The 27,930-nt window shown below is 35.2% G+C and overlaps 4 protein-coding genes across 18 annotated transcripts in view; 2 read left to right on the top strand and 2 right to left on the bottom strand.

The window, feature by feature from the left end:
* The window catches only part of LOC135163408 (uncharacterized), a 65,257-nt gene extending 61,850 nt beyond the window's left edge, over positions 1-3,407 (bottom strand). Inside the window, exon 1 of one of the 4 annotated variants that reach the window (XM_064122819.1) lies at positions 3,243-3,407. Coding sequence is in view for 1 of the 4 variants with exons in the window: in XM_064122815.1 (XP_063978885.1) it covers positions 3,243-3,278 (36 nt within the window). In the remaining 3 variants the exon portion in view is untranslated. Of the gene's footprint in view, positions 1-184; positions 258-3,242 lie in introns of those variants that run through there. The other 3 variants (XM_064122817.1, XM_064122815.1, XM_064122820.1) reach the window with 3 other exon arrangements.
* Positions 1-27,930, top strand: part of LOC135163413 (uncharacterized) — a 139,237-nt gene that overhangs the window by 55,832 nt on the left and 55,475 nt on the right. The window contains exons 1-3 of one of the 4 annotated variants that reach the window (XM_064122832.1): positions 6,536-6,918; positions 9,230-9,427; positions 20,206-20,271. The exons of 1 other annotated variant lie outside the window; for it this stretch is intronic. In XM_064122832.1, coding sequence (XP_063978902.1) covers positions 20,245-20,271 — 27 coding nt within the window. In that variant the 5' untranslated portion in view covers positions 6,536-6,918; positions 9,230-9,427; positions 20,206-20,244. Of the gene's footprint in view, positions 1-6,535; positions 6,919-9,229; positions 9,517-20,205; positions 20,272-27,930 lie in introns of those variants that run through there. 2 more of the 4 variants (XM_064122837.1, XM_064122833.1) reach the window with 2 other exon arrangements.
* On the top strand, positions 213-6,251 carry LOC135163411 (troponin I-like). 3 transcript variants are annotated; one of them, XM_064122823.1, is made up of 9 exons: positions 213-353; positions 657-703; positions 2,423-2,440; positions 3,101-3,229; positions 3,296-3,419; positions 3,727-3,827; positions 4,225-4,268; positions 4,429-4,570; positions 6,106-6,251. In XM_064122823.1, exons 2-9 carry the CDS (start codon positions 686-688, stop codon positions 6,157-6,159), a joined length of 630 nt encoding a protein of 209 aa, XP_063978893.1. In that variant the 5' UTR covers positions 213-353; positions 657-685; the 3' UTR covers positions 6,160-6,251. The 3 variants fall into 3 exon arrangements, with proteins under 3 accessions (XP_063978893.1, XP_063978895.1, XP_063978894.1); XM_064122824.1 differs by lacking the exon at positions 6,106-6,251 and adding an exon at positions 4,683-5,054 and having other exon boundaries at positions 221-353; XM_064122825.1 differs by lacking the exon at positions 2,423-2,440.
* Positions 9,443-27,930, bottom strand: part of LOC135163403 (potassium voltage-gated channel protein Shaker) — a 157,753-nt gene continuing 139,265 nt past the window's right edge. For 6 of the 7 annotated variants that reach the window (XM_064122808.1, XM_064122802.1, XM_064122805.1 and 3 more), the window contains 6 exons: positions 27,498-27,763; positions 26,303-26,946; positions 25,360-25,489; positions 23,172-23,362; positions 22,035-22,208; positions 9,443-21,681 (listed from right to left, as the gene is read on the bottom strand). In XM_064122808.1, the coding sequence (XP_063978878.1) occupies positions 22,042-22,208; positions 23,172-23,362; positions 25,360-25,489; positions 26,303-26,946; positions 27,498-27,763 (1,398 nt within the window). In that variant the 3' untranslated portion in view covers positions 9,443-21,681; positions 22,035-22,041. The remainder of the gene's footprint in view (positions 21,682-22,034; positions 22,209-23,171; positions 23,363-25,359; positions 25,490-26,302; positions 26,947-27,497; positions 27,764-27,930) is intronic. The other variant, XM_064122803.1, reaches the window with a different exon arrangement.

The raw sequence follows: 27,930 nt of genomic DNA, 5'->3' as shown, positions 1-27,930 counted from the left end.
AGTCTCCTACAATCACGATTGAAATTCGTTAATTGGCCTGACAATTCTTTCAAATCCAATCGATAGAAACTTCTTCAGCTGTAAAAAACAACGGATAAAGACCTTCGCAAAAAACTTGAAATCCCTCGGACTAAACAAGACAGAAAAATCTGGTGTTTGGCGTCTCGGGTTTTCAGTTTCTCACCTTATTTTTAGAACACCACTGTTTCTCCCCAAAATCGTTCCAGCCAATCATCTTGTCCTGCGCTGATGTTCCCAAGAGTAGAGTTGGAAATTCTCCCCAACGGAGTAGTCAGTCACGGGTATTCCACTCAGTTAAGCGGCAGGCTCGCATTCATCCCTTAGATCACTAGGTAAGTTGATCAAACGTCTGGACCCCATCGTCGATATATCGAATCGATCGCGCCTGTCATCACCGTGATTTGTGCAGTGCAACGTCAATATTTAAACGAAAAATACAAATCCGAGTAAATAAATTTTGCCATCGAAGTGACCGACTAAAATCTCCAAATTGTTAATTGTTGATAAAAATTCAAACTCATCGCGGAGATCCTCTTAAGCCTGATATTGACTATCCCCTCACCCCTGCTGTTAATGATGAATTTGATTGCCCAATAAATTCGATAAAACCCCCAGAAACAATATTTTATTTCCAGATAATCGAGCGCAGCATCCCGATACAATCATGGCCATCGATGACGAAGTACGGTATGTATTTCAGAAAAAAAAAATTCCCATAAACACGATGGAAAAAAAAAATAATAAAAATTGCTGTGACACATCTGCAGCGTTAGCCACCCCGACTCCGTCACCTAATTTGAATATTTGTGTTCCATGCTCGGCTGGTTACCGGCGAAACCCGATATTCAAAACGAAAATTCGTGTGCAATCGACAACTCCACCACAACTTTTCATCGCAGTATCTTCATCATCAAGTATAAGTAGATAATAAGTGTGCTTTTCGTGACTGTGCATGATATTATCATCAATCCTGAATTATTTTGAATGGAGAAATCGCTTTTTTTACCCAAAATCATTGGGAACATTTGAAATTATTTGAGGAATGGGGTGGAGTCTGCTGGATACACGTAGTACCGCAGTGAGGACAGATATAGAATCTCGCCCACACTCGATTAAAGCTACGGTACTAAACGTATCTTTAGCATCATCCACTTCTATTCCAGCACTATACGTGTGCACTCCATAACATTTTATAGGTCGCTTGAATTTTCCATTGACATGATTTTATAGGAAATTGGAAATTGACGCCTCAATGCTGTTAATGCGATCGGCATTAGGCGAATATTTTTGTCGATTGATGAGTGAATGATTGAAATTTGGAGGGGAACATTGATGAGAGAGAATCCATTGTTTGTTTTTCCCTCTGTGAGCTTCGCAAAAAGAAAAAAAATCAGAACTTCTGTTATAACTTTTCAAAATCATTTTCTAGATTTTTTAAAAGGAAAATTATTAAATCGATGGCTGCCAGTCCAATTGATTAAATATCAATATTTAGAACTTTAGTTGTCGTCAATGTTAACGACAATTTTTTCGACTGATAATTTTTCATCTTGGAAATTATTATTCGTAAAATTATTATTGTGATGTGACAGTGAAATTTTTTTGTTGATTGAAAAACTGAAAAGGTTGAAATCTTAACGTTTGTCTTGAAGTCGGAGGCAATTTAGTTTGGTATTTATGACCTTCGTGAATAAAAAAATTATCATTTGTTCATAACAGTTCATAATATTTTGTTTCCCATCATAATACGCGATTCCTAGAGAACTTTTTCGTATTTTCAGATCAAAAGACAATTCCCAAATTGATCAGTGACAACGTAACTCATTCGATAGCCCAATTTCCAAGTCTCTAGGCCCTTTCAAACCGACATACAATTTAATTGGACCATAATTCATCAAAAATTCCCCAGTGATGATAAATATTAAGAAAACGTGGCTCCACCCCAATTAATTATTCCAATTTCCTAAAAAACCGTCTGGACGTAGTTTTTCGAGACATCCTTGCATAATATAATAAAATGGTTGTCACTGAGTGAATGTTGACTTTCTGCCAACAATTATGATATTCCTCAAAGGCTTCTCTCCCCCACTGCCATCCAAAACTCATGACGCCTGTTTCAGGCATAGGATACAACGCCACTGCCTACGTGTGATAATTATAAAACCGAGCGAGCGCTTCAACGTTTCACGTTACTGACAAAATAACAAACACCGTCTAGAAATATCATTTTTCGATATGACACATTCAGTGTTGAAAGATTTTTTTTTTCATGCATGACGGGGTAGTTCGATAGGATGAGCTTTTTGATGCTAACCCAATATTTTAGTACTCACACAACAAGAAAACAAAAATTTAATGAATTTCAACAGTCACACCTTACGAAATTCTCTTTCTTTTACAGAGAAAACGCATTGAAGATGTACGTAAGAAACACACACACTATCACACACACTTGTATCCGTAATCAAAGCAAATGTTACTGGATTCTTAATTTCTACGTTTTTTTTCTGCTGTAGTATTCTTAGATTCAAGATTTTTTGAAGGTATCTGGAATTACACTGATAGGAAAAAGGATTTTTATCGAGATATTTTTTTCCTCAGACAACTATCAATCACTAGAACTAATTAAAAATACATAACATCTCGGAGGAATATCAGTCATTCCTCCACGAATTGTATTTACTTTAATCAAATGAAATAACTTTTGAAGTCAAGTCATATGTTGTGTACTCATCACAAGAATGAAAAAGTTCATTTTTTTAAACCCCAATATCATCTCCAGTCAAGAAATTTTTGACTTTCCTGAATTGATAAAAAAGTTTGGGCTCATGAAATAAATACTTCGATGAGTAAATTGATTGTCGTTTCTTAGAATGACAGAAAGCTTTGAATTGAGCTTATCACATACATCACATTAAATTTGTAACGATAGTTCGTCCAAATGAAATTCTCTTGACAAAATTAATTTTTTCTATCGGTGTAGCGAAAGCCACGTAAACTGGATTCTCATTTTTAAAAAATAGTTTTTCTTTAAATCATGAATGAAATAATGTTATGTGGAAAATGCAAATGAAATTAGGAGAGGAAAAGGAAGCAGGCGGAGACCGACAGAAAACGTGCAGAGGTACGCGCACGTTTGGAGGAGGCCTCCAAGGCCAAAAAGGCCAAGAAGGGTTTCATGACCCCAGAGAGAAAGAAGAAACTCAGGGTGAGTGACTTACCATTCCCTCGTAATTCCCCATCCACATGCCGTACATTTCCTGGGTGTCTTTAGTTGTTGCTGCGTAAAAAAGCTGCTGAAGAGCTGAAGAAGGAGCAGGAGAGGAAAGCAGCGGAGAGGAGACGCATCATTGAACAGCGCTGCGGAAAGGCCAGACCTGTGGATGATGCCAATGACGGTAATTATTATTCTTTCGTCGACGAAGGAGTGCATGGAGAGAAATTTATTTGAAAATATCGGGTGGTAACGAGGGAGAAGAGGTGCTAAATGGCCGAGAAAAATTCAGAAGTGTCTCAAAGATAAAATTGGATGTGCAAATGGATACAAAAGTGACATTGAAATTATTGAGAAAATCATAACCGTCCGAGAGATGCCGGAATGAAGTCGACTATAAAGGAAACTTTTTTTATATCGTCATCTAATGATCGTGAAAATTATCAGTAGATTCCTAAACCCTTGATTTTTTGTTCTTAACAATCACACAGAAACACTCAAGCGTGTGCTACGTGAGTACCACCAGAGAATCTGCCAGTTGGAGGATCAAAAATTCGACATTGAATACATCGTCAAGAGGAAGGACTTCGAGGTATAGTGAACAAATAAAATATTCAACGATTGTTGAATAAGACCACGTGAATTCGAGACTTTTAACATTTCTCAGCTGACTAAAGTAGAAGCTTCGATTTCCGTCTCCCCGGACTTTTGAAAATCGTGACGTTACCACAAACTCCTCTCAACTGGGATTACGAAACTTTGTTGATCCTCACTTTGCTTCTTTTTTTTCACGAGATCTTTTATTTTTATCATGAGAATTCGAAGGGGGTTGAGAGTCGGAGGAATATTGTGGGTCAACGAAACACGATTTTCCATTCTCCAGATTCGATTTCAATTTCGTTCTTTTTTTACGTTTTGCATTTGGAAAGTGATGTTTTAGAGAGCTGTGTTAAGGAGACTATTTAATATTCAGTTTTATTGATATTTAGATCAACGATTTGAACAGCCAAGTCAACGACCTCCGAGGTAAATTGTAAGTATCCGAAATTTTAATGATATTTTAGAACCGATTTTAGCGGTTGAGCCGCTAAATGATTCAAAAACTTGAATGAATTTTAAAACAAAAAGAATTTTACTTTGACAGTGAACTTTTACTGTGAATCATGAATAAAAAATAATGACTTACATTACAGCATGAAACCGACCCTGAAGAAGGTCTCCAAATACGAGTCCAAATTCGCCAAGCTCCAGAAGAAGGCCGCTGAGTTCAACTTCCGTAACCAACTGAAACAGGTGAAAAAGAAGGAATTCACCCTTGAGGAGGAAGACAAAGAGGTAAGCCCAGTGACTGAACCAATCGACCTCCATATTTATTCATCTTCTGTACATCAAAATGACATACCCTGTACATATGTTGATGGAATTCGTCTGTAATTCTTTCCACTAGCCGAAGAAATCGGAGAAAGCAGAGTGGCAGACGAAGAAGTAGACCCCCCTTCCCAATGTCAGAGTGGACATGAAGACTCGATATAATGATACCATAAATAAGAAAATACACGATAATTTTGCCAAATACCTCTATTGTATTGCCAACTATCTCCACTGTTAATAATTATTGGATCAAACCAGGCACCAAGCTTCCTGAAAAATGAGAAAAACCGAGTTAAAATCTGATATTTTTTCTTCTCTTTCAGATCATTTACAATTGGCATGATATTTTATTTTTCAATTTTTTTAACCCAAAAATACTAGTACCAAATTAAATATCACAGTGCTTACGCCTAGTTTTATGAATAATATAAATACATTATTTACTCTATCTAGTACTCTACATCTTTTTTTTCATCTCACTCGGAGATAAAAGTACAGGAAAAAGTACGTGACTAGTCACGTAATCGCGTGCAGGAGCATTATTTCAGACGTTTTTGGATGAAATCATTTTTCATCAATTTTTTTTGACGTCTTCTTACTCCGGAATTACGGAAAGAGTACGCAATTGTTATTGAATATCTACGTGTAAAAAATAAGTAAAAAACATTGGGTAAACGCGGAAACATAACCTCAAGTCAATAATCAGTTCATATTTAATTATTTTTCTGGGTAAATGGAGGGTGAATTCAAGAATACCCTGAAGGACGTCAAAAATAATAAATTTATCATTAATTCGTTCGTTCCTGCGAAATTAATATGTCCCAGTGTCGTAATAGCTCTAATTTATCGAATTTGATCTGAATAAACGGTTAAAAAGTTAAGAAGTAAGATCACCACCCCCCAATGCTAGAGGTCGTGAATTTGAATCCCGGTCGAATACAAAAAACACAACAGTAAATTTAACTCAGTATTTTTTTCGATTTCACCTTTAGTCTCACGTTTCAGATAGTAATTTTTACGTAACTTCTCACCTACTTTTTCCAATATTTTTCTCACCGTGCACATACTATTTAACTCACAGCTGTACGCCGTAAACTTCTATCACTAGTCAAATGAATTGAAACAGTAGATAACGAGATTTATGTCAAGAAGTAAAGTAATTACAATTTATAGGTAAGGATTTCATTAAAGATTGATTAAATGTGTCAGCGCTACTGACTTTCTGACTAATAACTGTAATTTACAGGTTGAATTGTCTAACAAATTTCCTGTCATTCTGTTAAAACTCAAACTTCCTTTGGGCTTTGTGTGTCAACTAATTGTTTGTTAATTACTAGTACTTAGTTATTTATTTTTATTATTTTTTAGCCGGCGAAAATGGTATTGAACCACTGCAGCCAAGCCCCCATTTACTATAATTATTTTAATTATCGTGCATAAGCCCTACCTCGACAATTATAAATAAAACTCGGAATTACAAAACACTGGGTCTATTTCAGGAGAAACCTGAGTGGGTGGAGAAGAGGATTAAAGAAGAAGAGGTCGAGGCATGAAGAAGAGATTCAATCTTGTTCTATCACCACCTCTCATTCATCGTCATGTTATTATTAAATTATAAATAAAATATATGATACTGTTTCGCATATTTTACTTGTTAAGAATCCTCACTTGTTTCAACCTCTATTTTCAATGTTGTAATTAATTTTAAATATAATAAATCTGTTGCCCATTCTGTGGTTGCAATTCAGGCAGAAACTAATTTCAGGTGTATTGTGGTTATTATATAGTTTAGGGTTCCTAATCGATTTCAATTTATAAATCGGTGGTACTACAGTGTTTTCAAACGAAGCCCCTGTGATTTACTTCAACAATCACAATCACATTCTCTTTGTACCATCTAATCCACTGATATTCAGTTGAGAATGAATAGCTTATCTAAAAATACAGCAAACCTCACCTGTTTATAAATTCTTCTTTCCAATTGTTGGAATCATAGTCCCTCCCAGTTTCAAAAATATCCCATCTCGGCCGGCAAAATTACCACATAGTCTTTTAACACATCGTGTGCCATCTAGCGGTGCTCATAAAAAATAAACAATAAAATTCTCTCATTGTAGTCGATAAAACAGCTGCCATAACCTCAAAACCCTCAAACGTCACCGTGCAACTAAAAAATAAATAAAATCAATAATTCGACAATAATGGATGGACTGAAGCCAGCAAGACTTATAAACACCACCTGTCAAATAAACGAGAGTCTCTCCTCCTCCCCACTGGATCCAAAATCATCGACCTGCCTCCTGCAAATGACAGTGAGTAAACACCCCTCCAAAAAATCTCCAAAGCCCACATCTTTATTTACAAAATTCTTATAATTTTATTATCATAAAAAATATGAGGAATCCATTACGACAATTATCCAGAGTTGCACTGAAACTCCCAGCCATTCATTATCACCTAATCTTCAAAGATATCAAGTCAAAAATGGCACCAGCATCAGCCTCCCACAATTAATCAACATAACCATAAAAAACAAATCTACGAGAACCTGAATTTCCCGGGAAACCGGTCCATTGTACACGATTGAATGTGATGGTCGTTCAGACGAAAGCAAAAACAAAAAGAAGAAAAAAATATTTGCACTTGTCTCTTGTGTCGAGGGATGACAAATTGTGGTTATGTGTCCCACTGGTCACCCAATTCAGACATATTCTATTTAAAAATGTTAAAAAACATAATAATCACACCAGAAAGTACTCAGTCCTCGTAAATGTCACCAGCTTTAAGTCCATGAATTTTCTTGAAGCCTGCCAACCAGGCATCATTAGCTTCGAACTTGAATCTTGGATAAACAAATTTTTGTGCTGCAGCAATAGCCCACTCTCTCAGCATTGAATTTGACACCTCAAAATTCTTCTCCCTCTCCTCCAAATACCTCGAGTAAACCCATGCATTGATAACATTGAGCTTATCGATGATGGTGCTCTTAGACAACACCTGTTTCTCCCACTGTCGTAATTGAATAATACTGGACAACCTCTCTGAGCCAGATCGTTCCTTGAGCCATGCCAATGTCCAATTAGGATTGGATCTAGCCAAATTGACAACCCTTATCTTCTCCTCAATGGGAATTCTCGCATAGGGTCGTCTTCGTTTTCTCCCCCTTCCAAAACGCACCCGATGCATCTGATGATTTTGCACAGCATCATCCTCATCTGTGTCATGCCTCTTGAGATCAAAATCATCGGAATCCTCCAGTGTTTTCACATCCCTCACTGTTATCTTCTTTTCACCCTCGTCCTCGTACGATTCAGTCTCCTCAGTCTCAATTATCTCCGGAGGTTCTTCCTTGATGTAGTGTATCTGATTAACCGGATTGACAACGTGATTTCTCACAATGTGATCACGTTCATGAATATCAATTATTTGTAAACGTTCATTTTTATCGTTATTCGTGGTCTTAGTAACTGTTTTTGATCTGTCACGTATTTTTTTTAAACACTCGTACATCTCTTGTCCAATAACTGCTGCTCTACGTGTTATCACATCACTGTTAATGTCTGTTATACAATTATTAGCACGCAGTAAATCAATGCAATGATTGATAGCGTCTGTGAATTCTTGTTTGTCACGTTCAATTTCACGTGCATTAGCCTCCATCTTGTCTATTGCCGGGCAACGTTTCAGTCTCACTACTAAACTCTCTGACAATATTTCAATGGCGCTATCCGCGGTTTTTGTGGCTGTGCGATTGGATTTTGATGTGTGTGTATCGCGATGGTTGCGCTGGTTTGTGGTAGATGTGTTAACTCTTTCTGTTGTGGATGGGTTGTGATGGTCGTGGTGATACGGTGCCGGCCGGGATGGTGAGGGAAATCGTGGAGGATTTCGGAGGAGACGGCGCCTCGGGCAGACACTGAACATTTCTTGGGTACTTGATTTCATTTTTCTTTTTTAACTCCTCGATGTGTCCGGAGATATTCAGATTTTCATTGCTGTTGATTACGGGGTTAATTAGGAGTTGATTGGCTCGGGGCAATGAGCGATGGACGAGTTGGAGACGTCGACTCGGTGGATGTCCCGACGCAACTGGTCCGGGGGAGAGTCATTTCAGAGTGGAGAAGGGATTGGGGATGAAAGTCATCAGGTGGATAGGGGTGGAAGGCTAACGGTGGGGGAAAAATATTGGGGAGGTTTTTTAAGCGGTAATGAAGTGATTAGAGGGGGGGGAGGTGGACAGTTTTTTTAATTAGAGGAACGGTAATTGAGATCTCAAGAGACCCGACGGTGTTCTGGCCGGGGCCTTATGGTGTGGTCCCGGTGGACGGTAAAAAATATTTTTCCCGAAGTCAATTCAATTCAAGACAATGTCTGGGGATTTCTCTTTTCCCATGACAGCATCAGAATTCCACCGATCAAAATGCGTACACAGACACTGCAAATTGTTTACGAAAAGTCTATAGAATTGTACAATAATTGGATTGTAAGCAATCAATGCAGATAATTTCTATACTTTTTCACCTATAGTTTACTTTCGGGCTAGAATATTATTTCACTAAAAACTATTGAAACCAATGGTTTCGATCGAAATGTTTGACATTTTGGTTTTGACTTTTTCTTTAGATCGAGGAGCCCTCGGTGGACGATGGTGCGGATGCCATACAGAGGACGATCAGCATGGAATTGCCACCGAGTACTCTGAAAACATTGGTAGAGGATTTTTCCAGAATTCGGGATCAGTTGTCCAACGTTGCGCGAAAATGATTCATCAATTTTGCCGTATTTTTGGAATTATTGTGAGAGGGTGATATATGATTTCAGGTGATTACAATGTAATTATTTCAGCAATAACAATTTTATTGTACGTAAGTTGCAAAATTAAATAAATAATGACAGTGGTACATGGCGAATTGGACGGAAGGGCCCAAAACACGTTATTATTATTTTTTATTTTTTTTTTAAATCTTCTTTTTTTGCATAGGTGATAAATTAGGATAAGATTCGTCGAGGTGCGATTGTTATTATTTTTTCTCTCATTTCACATCCTTCATTTGTTCTTTGCTTTTGTTTTTTTTTTTCATCGAGTTGTAAAATTCGTTGCAAACAAATGTTTTATTTTCTTATCTGAAAAAATTATGAGAAAGAAATTTTCTTCATTATTTTTTTTTTGTTTTTTTTTTCATCTTGTCGAACGAACCTTGTTTATAAAAAATCTATTGAAGCATGCCCAGTAATACCAGACAAATAGTTTGATACGCTCCTACTTATTAATTTTTTTTCATGTTTATCTTACAATAATTAACATCGTCACATACAGACTTATGCTCTAACGATATGACTACAGCTCCAAACCAGCAGAGCATTTTATGAGAATGACAATTTATTCATTTCATATCCATTATTTTTCGCTTTATTTTCATTTCATTTATTTTTTCAGAGTGAAATTCTTCGATTAAAAATTGATATGCCAATTTTATTTATAAAATATTACAAATCGTCGATGCACTCGCGACAGTTATATATTTTTTTTTGTTCACATTTACGTTATTATAATTTTTTATTTCATTTCTTTATCGTTTAAATTAATTATTTTCCGTTGGTGATTGCAGAAGAACGTCTATTTTATAATGATTATTTGTTTAAGCGCATGTCAACTCCTATTTTCACGTCATCTCTTGTATATTTCATTTGAAAATTTTTATTAATTGAATTAATACTTTGGTTCGGGCAACACTGAACAGGGGAGTTAAGACTTTCACACGATACAATTGCTGCATTTTTTTTTTATTTATTTTTGTGCAATGTTGACAGGTTGAATGAATTCTTGACATTAATTTTCTTATCGATTCAATCATTGCCATTTTCATCAATATTCACAAAATTTTTCTCGCGCTGGTACAGTTATGTTATTACATATATTGTCCTCGTATAGTGTGAGATTACGATTTGCGATGCCCCATGTTAAATTGACCCTGAATGATAACCCTCAATTTTTTTTTTAGAAATAACATACTCATTGTGGATAAAAAACATTGCAACCTGTACGAGCCACTTATTTAGTGTGTATTTCCACTTGATCGATAGGTACAAACGTGTGGAAATATTTGACAATGAAAAAAAAGGGGGGGGGGGAAGAGTAATTGAGATAATAAATTGAGAAAGGAAAATAAGAACAATAGCTTTCGTTAAATTCGCACAGCATATCGTGTATTCGCACAATATAAATATTTTTCATTTCGTGTTTTACAATAAAAATGTTTTTTTTAACCCTAGAATTATATAAATTCTTTTTTACGACGTTAAAACGTCGCTGGGTGGTCGCTCGGTCAGTCAATTTGCCACGATTTATTATTACTCATATTAAATTAATATAAATTTGTTGTTTCTTCTCCGATAATAGTCGTTGACAAGCGTAACGGCGATGTATTTTTTTCATAATAAAATCAGTTTTAATATTTGTTTTACGAATTTAAATTCTATTTTTTTTGGCGCAAACACGGCGCAGATTGCCAGCTTCGATTGTACGAAGGCATTAGATTTTGTTAAATATCTCTTATTGATTTTTCATTTAGGGGTACGATTAATGAATTTATTGACCGATCAATTAATTCAGTTTCTTCTCGTTTACGATTATCAGCTTAGACAGGTGGAGCATTGTTTTTGGGGGGAGGTAAAGATTCTTCTAAGTTCATTTTTTTTAATGCGAGGGAGATTTGCCACAAACAAGGAATGTCGTCAATACATTATATCAACATTTAATAAAATATCTGAAACATTAACAAATAGACTATATGGTTTACCATTATGACTGACCCTTAAGGTATCTTGCTAATTAGTAATTAATAAGTAGTAATAATTTCCTTTTTTAAACTGATATCTCAATTAGTCATAGAGAGTAGTGTTTTTGTTTTCCGAATTTTTATATTTTCCACTTTACGGTTTTTTAGTTGATAATGATAATGCATGCTCACTATGTATGCAATGTTTTCTCATCTCTTTAAATAACATTTAGTCAATTTTTACGTTTAATTTTCATCTTTAGGAGTATTTATTGGTGTCGGTATTATTGGAAATGCTCGATACTGCTTCATTAAATTCACTTTTAAGCAGAATCTCTTGATCATTCGTTCATCTCTCTCTCTCTCTCGCTCTCTTTCACTTCACGCATTCACTTTCTCGCTCTCATTGGTTACTTTCAACGTCAAACGGGCTCCCATTTACTACAGTAATTGTTTTTTTTATTATTTTAAATTCTTGGTTTGCCTTCTTTATTCATTCTATATACATTAACTCTAACACGCGGGTATGTCCCAACAGCTCCATTTATTGTTTATTTAAATCTATTTACAGCGACTTTGCGCCTTGAATAATAAAAAGTAAAACAAAATCAAAGCGGAATGAATGTTGTAGGTAGTTAGGTAGTTCGAAAGAATTGTTGGAAATTATTACTCGTCTTTTTCCTCAGTTTCTTTGCACTCTTGGGTCATTCGACGATGGGTTCGTACGATTATTTCAATCTTATAGATACAAACTACGTTCCGAAGTATTTTTTTACCATTCTTTTACGATATTTACTCCTATATTGATTCCATACGTTTTTTTTAATATGGGGATTTTCATTTTAATACTGACAGGACATGCCCACGCACGAGGTACTCATGAATGGGAAAACAAGTACCTTATGAATTTATATAGGTATTTTTTTATGTAGGTTATATGTATCACCTGAATAGGGGATACATTTATTATACAGTAAATTCTATTTCTGTACTTGAAAATATGCATTGAATTTTGGTAATTTTTGTTGTTATCTCGGTGTCTCATCGTTCCATTATTTATCCTCGACGTTTTTCAACATAATTTAATGCTAGATTATTGGGTAAACAAATAGCATAATAATATCATTGCCCTGAGTGCCTTGGTACCCGGTTCAAGTAAATATTTTCAGTAATTTATTCGAGTATTGAAAAAATAGTAAAAATTAAGATGAGTTGGTTTTTGTTAATCAGCAGTGAACCCAAATTTTTAAGACACTTATCACATAATCGTCCATTTTTTTTTTTGCATTTCTAATTGGATTTTCTCTTTGGTAATTTATTATAAGGGAGCCCGGGCTGGCCTCACGACGAGCCATCGTCCTATTGGCAATCGCTTCCATCGATAGAACTCTTATCATCTCCACCTCTATCATCGCAAATAGAAAATATGACTATGCGTTTGAAAATGAAAGTGTGCAAATTCATCTGACTTATCATGTGGTACTGAAGAGACTTTACTTTTTTTAAAATTGTTTACGTTTTTTTTTTAATGAAAGGAAGCGAAGACCTTGGGCATGACTGCGGAATTATAAACAAGGGAGAACAGTGACTTGCTCATGGAATCGACAGATAAGTCGATGGAAGACCCAAGTGACACTAATTAATGTTAAATTGCAATGACTCCCTGCAAGGCACTGAATACCCAAATTTATTCCGCAAACGATGCTTAAAATTGATTCATTATTTTATTTCCATTAATTTATTCAATTTTCTCATCGTGGCTCGGTCGTGGGAATTACAATTATCAATATTCATTATCATAAAATTTTTACTTCAAAATTCACGGAATATTAAAATTCGATCGACCGACTTTTTTGTTTCTTTATTATTATTATTATTTTTTTACTTTGTGTGTTTTTTAAAATCATTTTCTCGTGATGAAATCCATCGTAATTCGGTAACTTCGTTCTGGTGCCAGTTTTTATTTCATGAGTATTTCCATCATTTCTACCCTTTAAAATAGTTTATAATAATAACCAGGTATTTACAAAAGCATTCATTGCTGCCAGAGATGGAAATTCAGTTTTAGCTTGATGTTCTTAAAAAATTAGCCTTTTTACATATAGATTATTATTATTTCGTCGGGCGAAAAAATAGAGCTATGTATTAATTATCGTATCCCATTTACTATAATGATGAGCGTGATGCTTAATGTAATTCTTCTTCATTTCATTTTATTTTAATTATTCAATGGTGGTTTATTAGTGTTATTTTTTTTTCATCATTTTGTTTAAAATAATGTATACGGGCCAGGTGGCGCTTAGCATAACCCGGGGCAACTCGGCAGGATGTTTATCTGAGCTAGTACCGTTATGTCAGAGTTACATAGTAGATCTGAAGTTATTCTCTTGCATTTTTTCATTTTTTTTTATCAAATATTTTTCTTCTAAAATGCGTACAAACGGAGATGCGGAATAATTATAACATATTGAAGAAATTACAGCGCTGATATTCGTTTTGTTAAATTTTTTATTTACTTTATTTTTATCATTGAAATTTTAAAATTTCTCGTTTCTCGATCACTTCACTACGAAGATTTTTCTGATAATTTATTGATTCGTTTAGTTTTAAAATACTTTTTTTCTAATACCGTTACCTAAAACACGTTTTCTTTTTGTTAATTATCATCATTTTTGCCTTATTTTTCGGAGAAATTTTGAGAATGGATTTTATGCAAAGCCAATAATAATCGATAATTATTTTTTTTGTATTTTTTCCTTCATTTATTTTTTTCAGTTATTTAGTTTGAAGCTTCACACAGCCAAAAAATGAAAAGCACTTAAAACAGTGCTCAACACTATATAAATAAGTTTTTTTTCTCGATGAAGTAATTAATAATTAATGAAACGAATTCCGATTTGGCTAGAGTAGCGCGAGAGTCCACACCACGTGCAGCCCTTATACAAATTTTTTAAATAATTTTTATTTTTGTCTCATACTAATCATTTTCATCATTTTTGGTTTTTCTAAGCCTACTGAGTAGCTTAATCATAGTCAAATTCATTCATGTACATGGTAACAATAGTATATTCCCTCCATTTACTCTGGTAATGAATGATTTTCATTTGTCATTATTAATTAATAATTAATATTTCCTCTTCATCCTTTAGTGTGAGCGATTATTTAACGTTCATCATCTCCACCGTTCGACGTTGTTTTATACTATATACATATTTATATGTACATTACCATCATACATATATATATATAGTATATCTATATGTTCTAGGTATATGTTTAAATTTACTTATTATTTATAAGTAATACTTATCATTCAATGTGGCTCAAATTATTGAAAACTTCAATTATAACAAACTTTAATTTTTTTTTCCTGGTTAATGGTTACATTAAATTCAATATTTTTTGGTTTTTAGTTCTGAATCGTTTTTTTTATCCATTTAATATCTAAATATATCACTTGAAAGCGGTCAGCTCGATCCACGAGCGGTCGCACACGTTGTCACACACCTCTCGTGTCTCGTGAGGTGCCATTCGAACATTCCCTATTGCACATTCACGCGATGAATTCGAATACAATTGTTTAATTCATATGGAATTGTTTACAAAAATTGGGGGATTTTGCCGCTAGAAATTTTGCGCTGATATGCTTGTTGATGAGAAGAAATGAAGGTCCATGAGGGTCAATCATTATTTTTCTACTTTTGTTGTAAATTATCCGGAGAGAAAAGTTTTCTTGCCAATAAGGGATGTGCAACGGCACCGGCACTAGTGTTTTTTTCTCGTTTTTCATGGATTTTTATTAATTTCTCGTTAGACTCTATGCCAGCCTGATTAAACCCTAGTCTTTAGTGCATTTTTCCTCTTGTTTATTTATGCTAGGCGTCAGCGACGAATTTAATTGTTTCTATTTTTGGGTTATTTTTTCCTCTCGTTTATTGATTTCTCTAGAAAGATTTTTCTCAGTATTTTTTTAAGGAAAATTAGGTTATCATTTTATGTTTTGGAATGCCTACTCGGTTCATTTATTCACGATACAGCGATTGGTTTTTCGAAGGGTCTAGCTCTTTTGTCGGGTTTAGAATGATAATTTTATGAGTTTTATTCATCGAGCTCTGAATCAAGTCAATTCGGATTTTATACCGTGAAAAATGGAGTTTAATTTTCCATAACAGGGAGTTAATGTGATTGAAAGGACCTCATAAGAGCCCTTTGTGGTATCAAAAGGTTGACAACTGTCAAAAAATTCAAAGTATACTCAGAATCGTAATTTTTCATCTCACTTTCATTATCATCGGAATTTTTTAATGAAATAATATTCAAAATTAAGAATTTTTTTGTAAAGTTGTTTTGAGGGCAAGAGTGGCCAAATTTCTTAGAAGTTTCTCAGGAAATTTAAGTGAAGTCTCATGGTCTAGCGGCCGGAAGACAAATACATATATCAGAATTTACCGGAATTAGTCCATTGAGTGTCAATCAATCGAATCATTTGATAAGTGAAAAATTTACTAAAAAATTCACCGATTCATGACTTTAGAGCACAAGATTTTCATGACAATTGTCAACATCACTTGGTTCACAGCTCAGTGATGCAATTTTCCCCCCAAAACCCCATTACCCCACATTGACATTTAACTTTTCGGCGTATTTCAACGATTTCCGTGTGTCATAATCAAATATGTGTCAATCACTATTTCTGAGATAAATAAATTGCGTGAAATTGAAGTACAGCGTGTTATCATGTGATGGCTAGCAGTCGAGCGAATAAATTATGGAAGTCCAATGGATTCGCGGGCATTTTCTAGTCGAAAAATTAAACACATTTTGGCGTTTCTTTCATATTCAATTTACACTGAGAATTTCACTCGTTGAAAAATCATACAATGAACCGTCCCATTATGAATTACTTCACAAATTGTCAATGAATGGTGTAAATGCCAAATAAATAATGAAATATTAGAATTGCGGGGCGAAAAATTAATATAATTTCCCTATTGTCATACCATCATTATAAGAATGAAAATTTTTCATTGCTCTCTCTTCAATCGTCACAAAATGGTTTTAATATTCCATGTAATTACACGACTATTTAATACTCGACTATTCTTCACGTGTTTGTGTATTCTAGTACCACACTGTCTATCAGAGTAGTTTGGTATGTATTGATTTAACCATAATTTTCACCTCGTTAGATGGTTACAGTTAATATTAATAAGTTTCGCAGTAGTATAATAGTATAGTAGCAGTAGTAAATTTTATCATTTTTATAGAATAGTTTGTTTCATCAATTGTTCATCATTAAATAAGCTAAACTGTTTCTTTTCGCATCGTACTTTCCACTAAATCAGCAAGGCGAGAAATTCAAATATTTTTCATCATTTGTATTAAAAGCATTGTAACGTAAATTGTGTAATTATTGCTCTCTCTCATCATCTCTAAAGTCATTATTTATTTAATTTTTTATCTCTCTCTTTACTATTAAAATTGAATGGTTTTGATAAAATTTACTCCTATGCTTAGGCGATGGGAAAATGACGATTTCATTGAGAATGAAAAATTTATAAGGAATTGAATTTTCTCGTTTTAGTTTATGATGGATAATTTTTAATAGAATATTTTCGCGCCTCCGTCAATGCCTCTTAAGTTTGTCCGTTCATGTTTTATCATTTATTATTGCGGTTCGTAATGATATAACGTGAGTGTATGATGTGTGCGACTTTCTTGTTCCGTCTCACAGATCTGAAGTCCCATCACGGCTCTTGTATTTTTTTTCCGTCGCAAAAAAAAGAGTCATGATTCAAGTCGACGACCACGATTTGATATGGCTAGGATTGGATAAAGTACGGAAGCGACTGACTTTACCGCAGTCGCAGGTTATAATGCTGTCGCACTCGAAAGAATACAAAATGACACAGCGACTTGATTCAAGTTTGATTCAAGGCTCGATCCAAGTCTTAATCTACTTGATTCAAACCTCATTATATTCATGATTCGATTTCGCAGCTTGACTCATGTCGCACTGGGTATTATTCAAACTCTATTTTCACGCCAGTCAAGTAATTTTCCGACTTGACTGCAGAGTTTTGCGTCATGTTTATCATGTGGTACCAAAGCAACTTGACTCAGACGAGATACTTATGTGAATCAAGTAGGGAAACAATTGATTCAAGTTGTATTGGGACTTGAATGGAGTAGATGACGACTCTAGACCTATTTTCGCACGACAATTTGATTTGACGAGCAGACAATCATCAGAACCAACTCCGGCTTCCCGTGAATCATGAATCTTTTTATGTATTGACGTGTCATTGACACTTCCATCGCTCCTATTTACCGAAAAGTAGATTAATTTCGCCTCAAGCTCTGACTTATCTAGCCCCGTTATCAATTCTCTAGTAATCACTCTGATTGAAACGTAACTCGTCAACAACAGTAAATAAATGAAAACAGATCATGAAATTTTTGCACTCTAATGATATTTAACCGTAATGATATAATGACAACTTCGCGTCGTAATGATCATGTATTCTCATTCTTAATAATAATTTATTTCCAAGAATTGTTTCTATTACTCTAGCCTAACCATTACGGCTATTAATGCAAATTTACATCTAGGGCTTGTTTCAACGTATAACCTAGGAATTTGATCGGGACATTTTTTGCCAGACTTGTTCATCAATAAAATGGTTTTGAATTTCTCTCGCTCGTGGCTGAGGGTATTTTTATTTCTTGATTTAAAAAATTTTTTTGGGAGATCAAGTGGGACGGCAAGAGGTCTTCTTAAATAATGATCAACTGGTCATTCCTCACTCTCATCGCTCAGATCAAATTTTCACGTAATTAACATAATTATTCTAATTTGGAAAAAATTTAAGCTAGTGCACTTTCACCCTGTTTTATAAAATAATTGTCGAGCTTTTACTCATAAAAATTTGTCCATCGCTGAAGACAAATATAAATTTATAACAAAACATAAAAATTGTGAGAAAAATTCAATTGCTTTTTTCTTTACAGTGAACACGTGTTCCAAATTTTAGACCTCTCAACCAGTGTGACGGTATATGGATGGATAATTTTTTTTTTCTTTCACAATGGCGGATATCCCGATAAAGCCGGGCATCGAGAATTTTCTCGTCTAATCATTTTAAAATTTTTCGTCAATTAAATAACTATGAGAAGTAGGATAGGCAGTCACCAGACTCGCTGGAAGAAAAAAAAAGCATACTGTACAATACGTTTGTTTACACAGACGGTGAAATATCATTTTTACGGCTAAGTAGAGTAATTACAGTTTTTTTTTCATTTTTGAAAAGTAGACGCTAGCTGGTACAATATGGAATCGGCAGGAAGGATTGGCTACGCTTTGCGTTTTTAATTTCAAATTCTCACTTGAACCCTTTCTTTGCCTGAAAGAATGGGCCTTTGATGAAAAATTAAGTGAAGATTTCATTATGGTTACTCGCGCGCCAGTTCCAGTTACTAGGTCTTCTGTTCACTGACGTTTTTTTGGAATCAAATTGCTTTTCCTAATTTATGCGAAGGGGAATTTCGTAATTGACGGGACGAGAGGACGAGAAAAATGTATAACAAAGTTGTGGAGAGGACGATATTTCCGGGTAAACGATATTATTATCAACGATTCTGAAAAGCGATCTCAGAATTATTTTTAGATTTTAGGAGGGGAAATCTGGTGGGGGGTTGGAAATTTAATCTTGATAATTATGCGATTAAAAGGACAGGGAAGACGACTCGTTTAGCCCCAATATTTTCAGAGATAGGACGATTAATTTCTTCGAATCACGCAAGAAACTGTTCAATGTAAAAATGTAGTGAATTTGTTGGACAATTTCCGTAAATTTCTGGTAAATTTTTACCGCTTTTGCATGGCGAGAAAATCGGGGGAAATTACCGAACTTTTTTCTGATGAAAAAGTCCTGAAATTTCCGTAAAAAGAATCGTAGATATTCCGTATTCATTGAAATTTCCGAATTCTCCAGATGTTTACATTAAAATTCCTCATACGTGAAAATAACTTTTCTCCATTTTCTTTAAACAAATTTATGCGGAAACCTTTTTGACATCGCGAAAAAAATTCAACATTCCAAAAGTAATAGTGCCGTCATCCTTCCCTGACATCGTCGGATGTCAGAGGCTCAAAAAATTGAAACTGGAATGCGCGCAAGGGAACACCGGGACATACGGAATAGAGGATGGGACACAGTGCACAGTCACGTACACATCATGCGGCATTTTCCATTCTGTTTTTTTAAACCGATTCGTGTAACCCGTACCTATCTCACGTCACTATCATGACTCCTGACCCCACCATTTCACCCATATATTGTAGCCTCACAAAGTGCTCTTCCTGCGCCCACGAAACCGATCGTCACACTGAGAAAAAAAAATTATTTTTGCCAAGAACATGATATTTTATATTTTGCATCCGAATGAAATCCATGTAGTCAATTATTTCTGCGATCATCACGTTTTTTTGCAGTATTCACAGACGAAAATATTTTTTTGAGTGTATATCTTCAGGCCAGTTACTCCCAGAAAATGACATTAAACTATAAAATCATCATTAAAAAAATGTCCTTGAATAGTTATTCAATAAAAATCATCAACATTTACAATTATTTTGAAAGATTTGGAAATAAATTGGAAAATACAAAAAGGATTTTTTTATCAAGGCCCTACACAGGATAATAATTATATCAGTCAACAAAAAAGTATTTTCTTCTGTCATTAATATCCATCCGTGACTTAAATAATTTTTTTTCTCCAGAGCACATGATGAACTGATACTTAAATATTTTTTTAAAGCTTCCACCCTCGGTACAACGTACGGCGACGCCCGCGGGAATGAGTTCAGGTGCTCTCGATGAAAAAGTAAGTAAACAAAGTAAATTTAACGACAAGACCTCTTCTCACATGTTTTTTTGGTATTTTTACATGGATTTGTGATTTTTTTTTGTATCAACTTGCTATTTCCATTTTTTAATAAATTCTTATATATATTACCACGGTACCATCCTCGAGCCGCGGCCCCACTGTCCATGGTTGTGCGCGCATGTAATTCCCACTTCAGTATCATCTGATTATTCATTCATATTTAAATTAAACAAAACATACATACACGCACATCCAATAAATTATACATAGATATATATATGAATATACCCTTTCTTCACGTATATTTATATATATGCAGGACTTAATTCGACATTTAAGACGCGCCGAAGCGTCTATTTTTGTTTTTCTCGTAAAAACGACCGATAAAAAAATTGTTTTTCATTTAATTTTAAACTTCATTAGTACGCTTATAATTTTACATATTTCATCCTTCATCACCGCTGCAAGGCGCCGCCCTTCCTTGCCTCTGTAGTCTTTGGTATTTTGTTTTATATCGTTTCGTAAAACATTTTTTTTTATTTCGTCCTTATATAATCGTTTTGTTTTGTTATTTTTCATTAATTATTAATTATAATAATGAGTATTATCTTGTATGATCCTCGCGGCCCGCCGGGGCTCCCACCTGCCCCCATTTATCCCCCCCCCCTTCCCCTCACTCTCTCAACCCTCTTTCCCACTCTTTTATTGACCTTATTATTAAATAATTTCTCTAGATTTCCCTCACTCCTCTTGTCGTGACTTCTTCATGTAAAATTTCCTCATCAAGTCGTTCATCGTCTTCTCTCAATTTTGTCCTCGCACTTCTCTCAGTCCTGAACTCTTTAATTCGTCGATGGGAATTTTTTTTTTTTACGGCGCTAACGGAGATTAGATATTTTGAACACTGGAGTCGGTGGTGGTGGGGCGAGAAAACAGCAATTGGCATGCTTATTGCACACTGTATAACAATGTGCATCCACAAGGATTATTCCTCATTCGTTCATTATTTTCATTCCCTACGTTGGATTGATTGATTTTTTTGGTACCAAAAGTATGTTAATCATCAGTTATCGGTCCCTCAATGTATCTCGATTGTGCACAATTCGGTGTGCAAAATGGCATCTGCGAATTGCTTTCGGCAATTGCAAGATAACATCGAGCTGCATTCGAAGGGTGTAGATTGTACCACGACGTTTATTTATATTTTTTGGGTAACACAAACTGGCTATGTTTGTGTTATTTGTGGATAGTAATTGCTGGACGTGTGGTTCTGGTTCTTATTATCTTTATCGTCGTAGTCACTCTCGCAGTGCCATTGGGACGAACCTTATGTCAGGTACCGGAGGGAGCTGATGCTCTTCATTATGTGTTTCTTCAATGGCCGCCACGCTGCCACCGTCTCCTTCACTGTTTGAGAGAAATACGTTAATGATTGAATTGATAATTTTTGTTGGAATTATTTTGCTGAAGTGAGAGGGACAGAAAAGTTGCCACTTGACTTAAACTTGATTCAAGTGTCAGTCAATTTGATGTAAGTCTTGTTACATTCGGGAGGACAATTTCAAGGACTTGATTCAAGTCACAGTCGATATGACTCAGACGTGGTTTTAGTTGAGTCAAGTAAATTTTTGACTTGACTGCAGAGTTTGAGTCAGTTAAGAGAGAGAGAGTAAATTGTAAATTTGACTTTCCTAAACGTCTTCGTACAGATTTGTCTGCGGACGTTGTGATTTTTTTATAAATAATTTTAAACATATTACCTAGTAGTCAGACGTCAGTCTCAATGCTTGCAATGTTGTTATTGTAACGGGGATTATTGCAGTTTGGCTTTTTAGCAACATCCTGCTGGGTTAACAAAATACCATCCTCAAGCTCAATTATTGACGACGACTCCGACATCGAGCTCTTTTTGTGTTGACCTATGCGAAACAATTCTGCTTCAATGAAATTATTCAATATATCAAATTTAAAGGCCTGTTAACACACTTCAATATCGGTTACTACTCCTGTTATGTCTCAATTGCCTTGAGAAAAGTGGATGGCGAGAAAAAAAATACGGTGGGAACAATTCATGGGATTTGCGGGTGTCAAATCAAACGTCTTGAGGCTTCCTGAGTAAAGGGATTTTCAACGGCTCATTGGACCTTGACCATGTGACACTTATTTTACCCTCGAGTTACTTTAACACGTATGAATATTATGAATAAGAATGAGACAATTTTCTTGGGCAATTTGGTGAAATAACATTTTTAATTTATTGTGACACCCAAGGGTACACTGAGAAAAAAAATTTTTGCCAAATATCTATTTACTTTAAAAAAGTATTTATTTTTTCAATCCTTCATTTCTGAAATCGAGTAATTCCCTAATAATTCTGATTAGGTTTGAATTACGTCACTTGCATTGTTCTAGAATATGATCATGTTAATTATAACGTCGGGTGAACTCCTGCAATAATTATGAGCATCAAATAATTCATCAGAAGTCTTTCCTCAAGAAAATCAGAACTTTAGAAAATCGAAATAATTATCAATGGAGCTCATTCAAGGTCACGCACAAAATACACATCCTTTTTCGAGTGATATAATTATCATAATTTAAATCTAAGTCGAACCCCGTCGGAAGTAATTACACCGAAGAAATACAAATTTCAAATAATTTTGTTCCCGTTCATCAGCAATTGATTTCGATGTTACAAAAATTTTATGTGACTCCATGAGAATGTTTATTGTTAAGTTTCACTCGAGGACACAAAAAAGTAATAAAATCCTTCAGAATTATCTCAAGAGACAAGAAGATGTTTCCAGAAAGATATTTTCTTCTGCCAAGAACATAAATTCTTATCTGAAATAATTTATTCTCTCAATCAAATTCACTCGTTTCATTCTGATAATTACCTATTGTGCCAGGGAGATACGGACAGCTGGTCACATGATTGAAGTTCTGCGACTGCATCTCTTCCTGGTCAGTCTCACGGTGATAGAAGTAATTGAAATTTGAGACGATAACTGGCACTGGTAAGGCAATCGTCAGGACACCAGCAATAGCGCAAAGTGATCCAACGATTTTCCCCCACACACCGACGGGCCTTTAACATTATTCAAAAAGAAAAAAGAAAAAAATTACAAGTGATACCAGACACTGTGCACATCGGTATTCTCTTACTTCATTTCAATGCAACATTTTTTTTTTCATTCTTGTAAAAAAAACGAGCTATGTGCGAGGTGTGGTGTCTATTTGGTGTGCCGTGTCGAGTGTGGCTTTACTTGCGAGAGGCTCATCTAGTGAATTATTCTCTTCACAATGAAAACAATTCACGTGTCTCGACCGATTGTCAAAGGGTTCTACATTATCTCGAGCTTGAAAACATTTTTTTTTATTCAAAGCTTTGGTTTTTAATTTATGAATCATTAGCTCCACTAATTCGACTAATCGTACAACTGGTAGTTCACACAAATGCATAATTATGATGGGACCCACGAGTGAATCTGGCTCAGTGAATCTTGCTATCTCAGTAGGGCATACATAAAAAGAAAAATAAAAAAAAATAATTAAAGGAAAACCAACTACTGGTGAGGCCGGGAAGGGTGATGAGGGGGTGAATTCATTTGAATCATAATGAAGGAGATGAAAAATTCAGGTAAAATAAATTGGTTCGCTGATGATATGATATGAATTTTCAACGGGAAGGTAGACAAAATTGTGGTTAATTAATCTGCCTTTTTTTATCATCTAAATATATTTTTATCTTTGAAGATATTCACGATAATCTACATCGGACTCCGAGCAATATGAAACAGCGAATCATAATTCAGCCTCATGCCTGTCTCATTCCCTCGACATTCTTCGCGGCATTGCAGCGTGGGCTTGAATTGCATGCATTAAAAATTCGGGGGAATGACGATGGTGAATGAAAAAAAAAAGAAAAAAAAAAGAAACCTTGACACTTTGGAAAAATTCTTTGTTGGGATGCGAGAGAGCTCGAGTGGACGATCGTGACTCTCCCTTAATTCGGATAAAAATGTTAACAATCCAATTAAGAAGTGCAAGTTTTTCCCTCAAACTTCAATATTTTTTTTCCACGATAGCATCTCTTCACATTGTTTTTTTTCTCCTTATTTATCATCGGTATAACAATATATTCATTCAAGTTTGGGTTCAGACAAATTTAATGCTCGTAACAATGACGTCGGACGTACTCCATTTTACATTAAAATCACGGGTTAACAAACTTAAATGAAAGTAAAGAATAAAAAAAAACTGAATAATCAAATTTATTAGTTCATTCTGATTCACGGAAAATAAATAAAATAACGCAAATAATAAATACCCGAAGAGTCTGGGATCAATGATGCACTCATATCGTCCACTTCTAGGCAGTGATAAACATTAACAAAACATCCGAATTTCTACTTATTACAATTGAATTCAATTCACGAAACTGTAACAAAGAATTTTCCCCGATTAAAAATTTTTCTTTTCAAGAATTGCGTACAAATATTCAATACTATTTCACGTGAAAAAAAAAATAATTTGTGCTAACGTACAGTGCATTCCGGTGCGTATCAAATGCCTTCAAAAAACAAACTGTATAACAAATGCTTCAAATAAATTCTCTATCTAAGCAAAAATATACTGATGCTCTCCGCTGAGAAAATAAATGCGACTCAATTATTCATTAATCACTCTATTGTATATGGCACCGTGTATCAGAAAATGTAAACAAAAATTCTCAAAAACAGTCGTGAATCACTTTTTATTTCACAGTAATTCAAATAAATAAACCAAAACAATGAGTGTAAATACAACGAACCCAATCAATGAAAATAATTAGAACAAATATAAATAAATAAATCAAAGTAAACAATCTTTCGGGGGGGAGGGGAATAATGCGGACAAATGGCAATCAGTTACTCGATCAACAAACCATTTAGTAAAATTGATAAATAAAATTAACAGTTAAACTCCAAATGAAATCTTAAACGACAAAACTCATTGGAAATGAAAAAAATCAAAGTTTTAAAAAAAATTAGGAGCATACTGTGGCAATAAACTAAAATGTTAATGAAAGTGAGTACATCATACGTCATGTCACCATAGCCCACGGTAGTCATCGTGACAACGGCCCACCAGAACGCGTCCGGAATGGACTTGAAGAACGAATTCTCGGAGCCGGCCTCCGCGAAGTATACTGCCGAGGAGAATAGCACCACACCTGCAATTGAATAAAAAAAAAACGCGTTTCAGATGTAATATTAATAATTATATACCTCATATCGCCGTAGCCAACGGTTGTCATTGTGACCACCGCCCACCAAAATGCATCCGGTATTGATTTGAAGAAACTGTCTGTTGTACCAGCCTCGGCGAAGTATACAACTGAGCTGAACAGGATCACCCCTGAAACACGAGCTCGTAACTACTAACGGATACCTTCCCAATCATTGACAATATTTTCCGATAATTTCATTCGTTGACACTCTCACCCAACTCATCGTCAGATCATCAATTGCTAAAAAGAACGGTATGAATTTTTTTCCTTTATCGGGGAGGAAATCATTCAATAAAAATCACGTTTTTTTGCAATTGTGCTTTGGAATGCACAAACAAAACATGTTAACAAACCATTCTAGATAACTTACTGTTTTAATCTCATGTAAACATTCTAATTCCATCGGTAATTTTCCTCTCAGCGACCCCTCCCTCTAGGTTTAGCAAACTCTTTGAGTAATTTTATTAAATGTTTCTCTCTGCATTCGATAATGCACTAAATACGTATACGATAAGCGATTGAACTTCGTAATTTTTATTGAATGTCTCCGTACACAAATGCGAAACCCATCATCTAGGAATATAGCACATTTAGTCATTGCACTAAAAGAATTTAAATGTTCGTATAAAATTTGATAATACCATCCCTCCATTGATTACAAACTTGAACGCATAATTATAACTCTCGATGATGACTTCCGTTTAAAAACAATGGCATTAATATCTGAATAATCCATCAAATGTTGACGAAACTTACCGATGAAGAGGAAAAAGATGAGGAGACCGAGCTCACGCATGGAGGCCTTCAACGTTCGCCCAAGTATCTGAAGCCCTTTACTATGCCTCGATAATTTAAATATTCGAAATACCCTCACAAGCCTTATGACCCTAAGTATCGCAAGGGACATTGCCTGATTGGTGCTTTTGTCCTGTGGACTGACTGGTGCCTTTGGCAAATTCATCTCATGCTCCTTTCCGGCAATAACCGTACCAAGTGTGATGAAATAAGGAATGATCGCGATGATGTCGATGACATTCATAAGGTCACGGAAGAAATTAAGTTTATTTGGGCAGGCGAGGAAGCGCACCGTTAACTCAAACGTGAACCAGATGATACAAATAGTCTCTATTAGGAAGAACGGATCCGTAATATCCGGCACTTCGTCCTCTTCAATTTTTGTGCCATTTGTCGTAGTGTTGAATATTTTATAATGCTTAAACTCGGGTAATGTTTCAAGACAGAATATTACGATTGATAATAGGATCACGAATACGGAGATAATAGCAACGACTCTTGCTCCTTGTGAGCTCTCCGGATACTCAAATAGTAACCAAACTTTTCGCTGAAGCTCGTGCGACGGCAGTGGCTTCTCCTCCTCTTTGATAAATCCCTCGTCCTCCCTGGAACATCAAACGTCAAATAACCATTAATCCTGATGATCGTACCTACTTTTCCCCGAACTTTATCCTACTTCCACATCACTAGATGCAAACTTTATACAAATTTGGCAACTGCGAGGAAAACAAAGTATCTTCAATCAAATTTGGAACAAACATCTTCCTCGTTTTCCATGTTTAGGAGGTATTGTTTAACTTGGGGGGCATAGAGAGACTTATTTGTTGAATCTTACGAATTTACTCGGGAAGTGCAACAGTCGTTTTTACAAAATTCGGAGCTTGGATGCTTCCAAATAGAAAGTTGTGGATGAATTATGTCGGCACGCTGGCAAAGGAGACATCAAATGCTTTACAACTTAAACATTGTTCTTGTGTTGGATATAGTGCCGGTATTTTTATAATTAATTAGCATACTGGCCTCTCGTGCGATTGAAAAATAATTGTTTTTTTCAATTTTACGGATCATAATGATGTGACATAACTCAAAAGATCATAAATTTAAATTTAAACGACTGCACTACTTCCATTCAGAAACAAAAAGTAACGATATTCACCTGAATTTGTTGGTTGCCAATTCGCCCAGCTCGTAAAACTTGATCTCTTCGGAGAAGACATCGAGGGGAACATTAACTGGTCGTCGTAGACGTCCACCACTCTGATAGTAATACAGAATTGCATCGAATGAGGGCCGATTCCTATCGAAAAAGTATTCGTTGCGTAACGGATCAAAGTAACGTATCCGTCTTGCCGGATCGCCAAGCAGCGTGTCCGGAAACTGGTTCAGCGTACGCAGCTGTGTCTCAAACCGTAACCCGCTCACCTGAGATAATAAAAAATTTTATTTACACATTGTAACAATTTTCAGAATACATTTATCGAGGGATATAAATAGACAAATTGATTGATTAGTTTTTATCAGGTTTCCGGAGACAAAGTGTCTACAATAATTGGCGCAATGCGGTCATGTCACCGGTTGAGAACGGATAA

This window comes from Diachasmimorpha longicaudata, chromosome 6, assembly GCF_034640455.1.
Source record: "Diachasmimorpha longicaudata isolate KC_UGA_2023 chromosome 6, iyDiaLong2, whole genome shotgun sequence".
Taxonomy (NCBI): domain Eukaryota; kingdom Metazoa; phylum Arthropoda; class Insecta; order Hymenoptera; family Braconidae; genus Diachasmimorpha; species Diachasmimorpha longicaudata.
The sequence above is the reverse complement of the archived record's forward strand: the minus strand, read 5'-3'. Positions and strand labels throughout refer to the sequence as shown.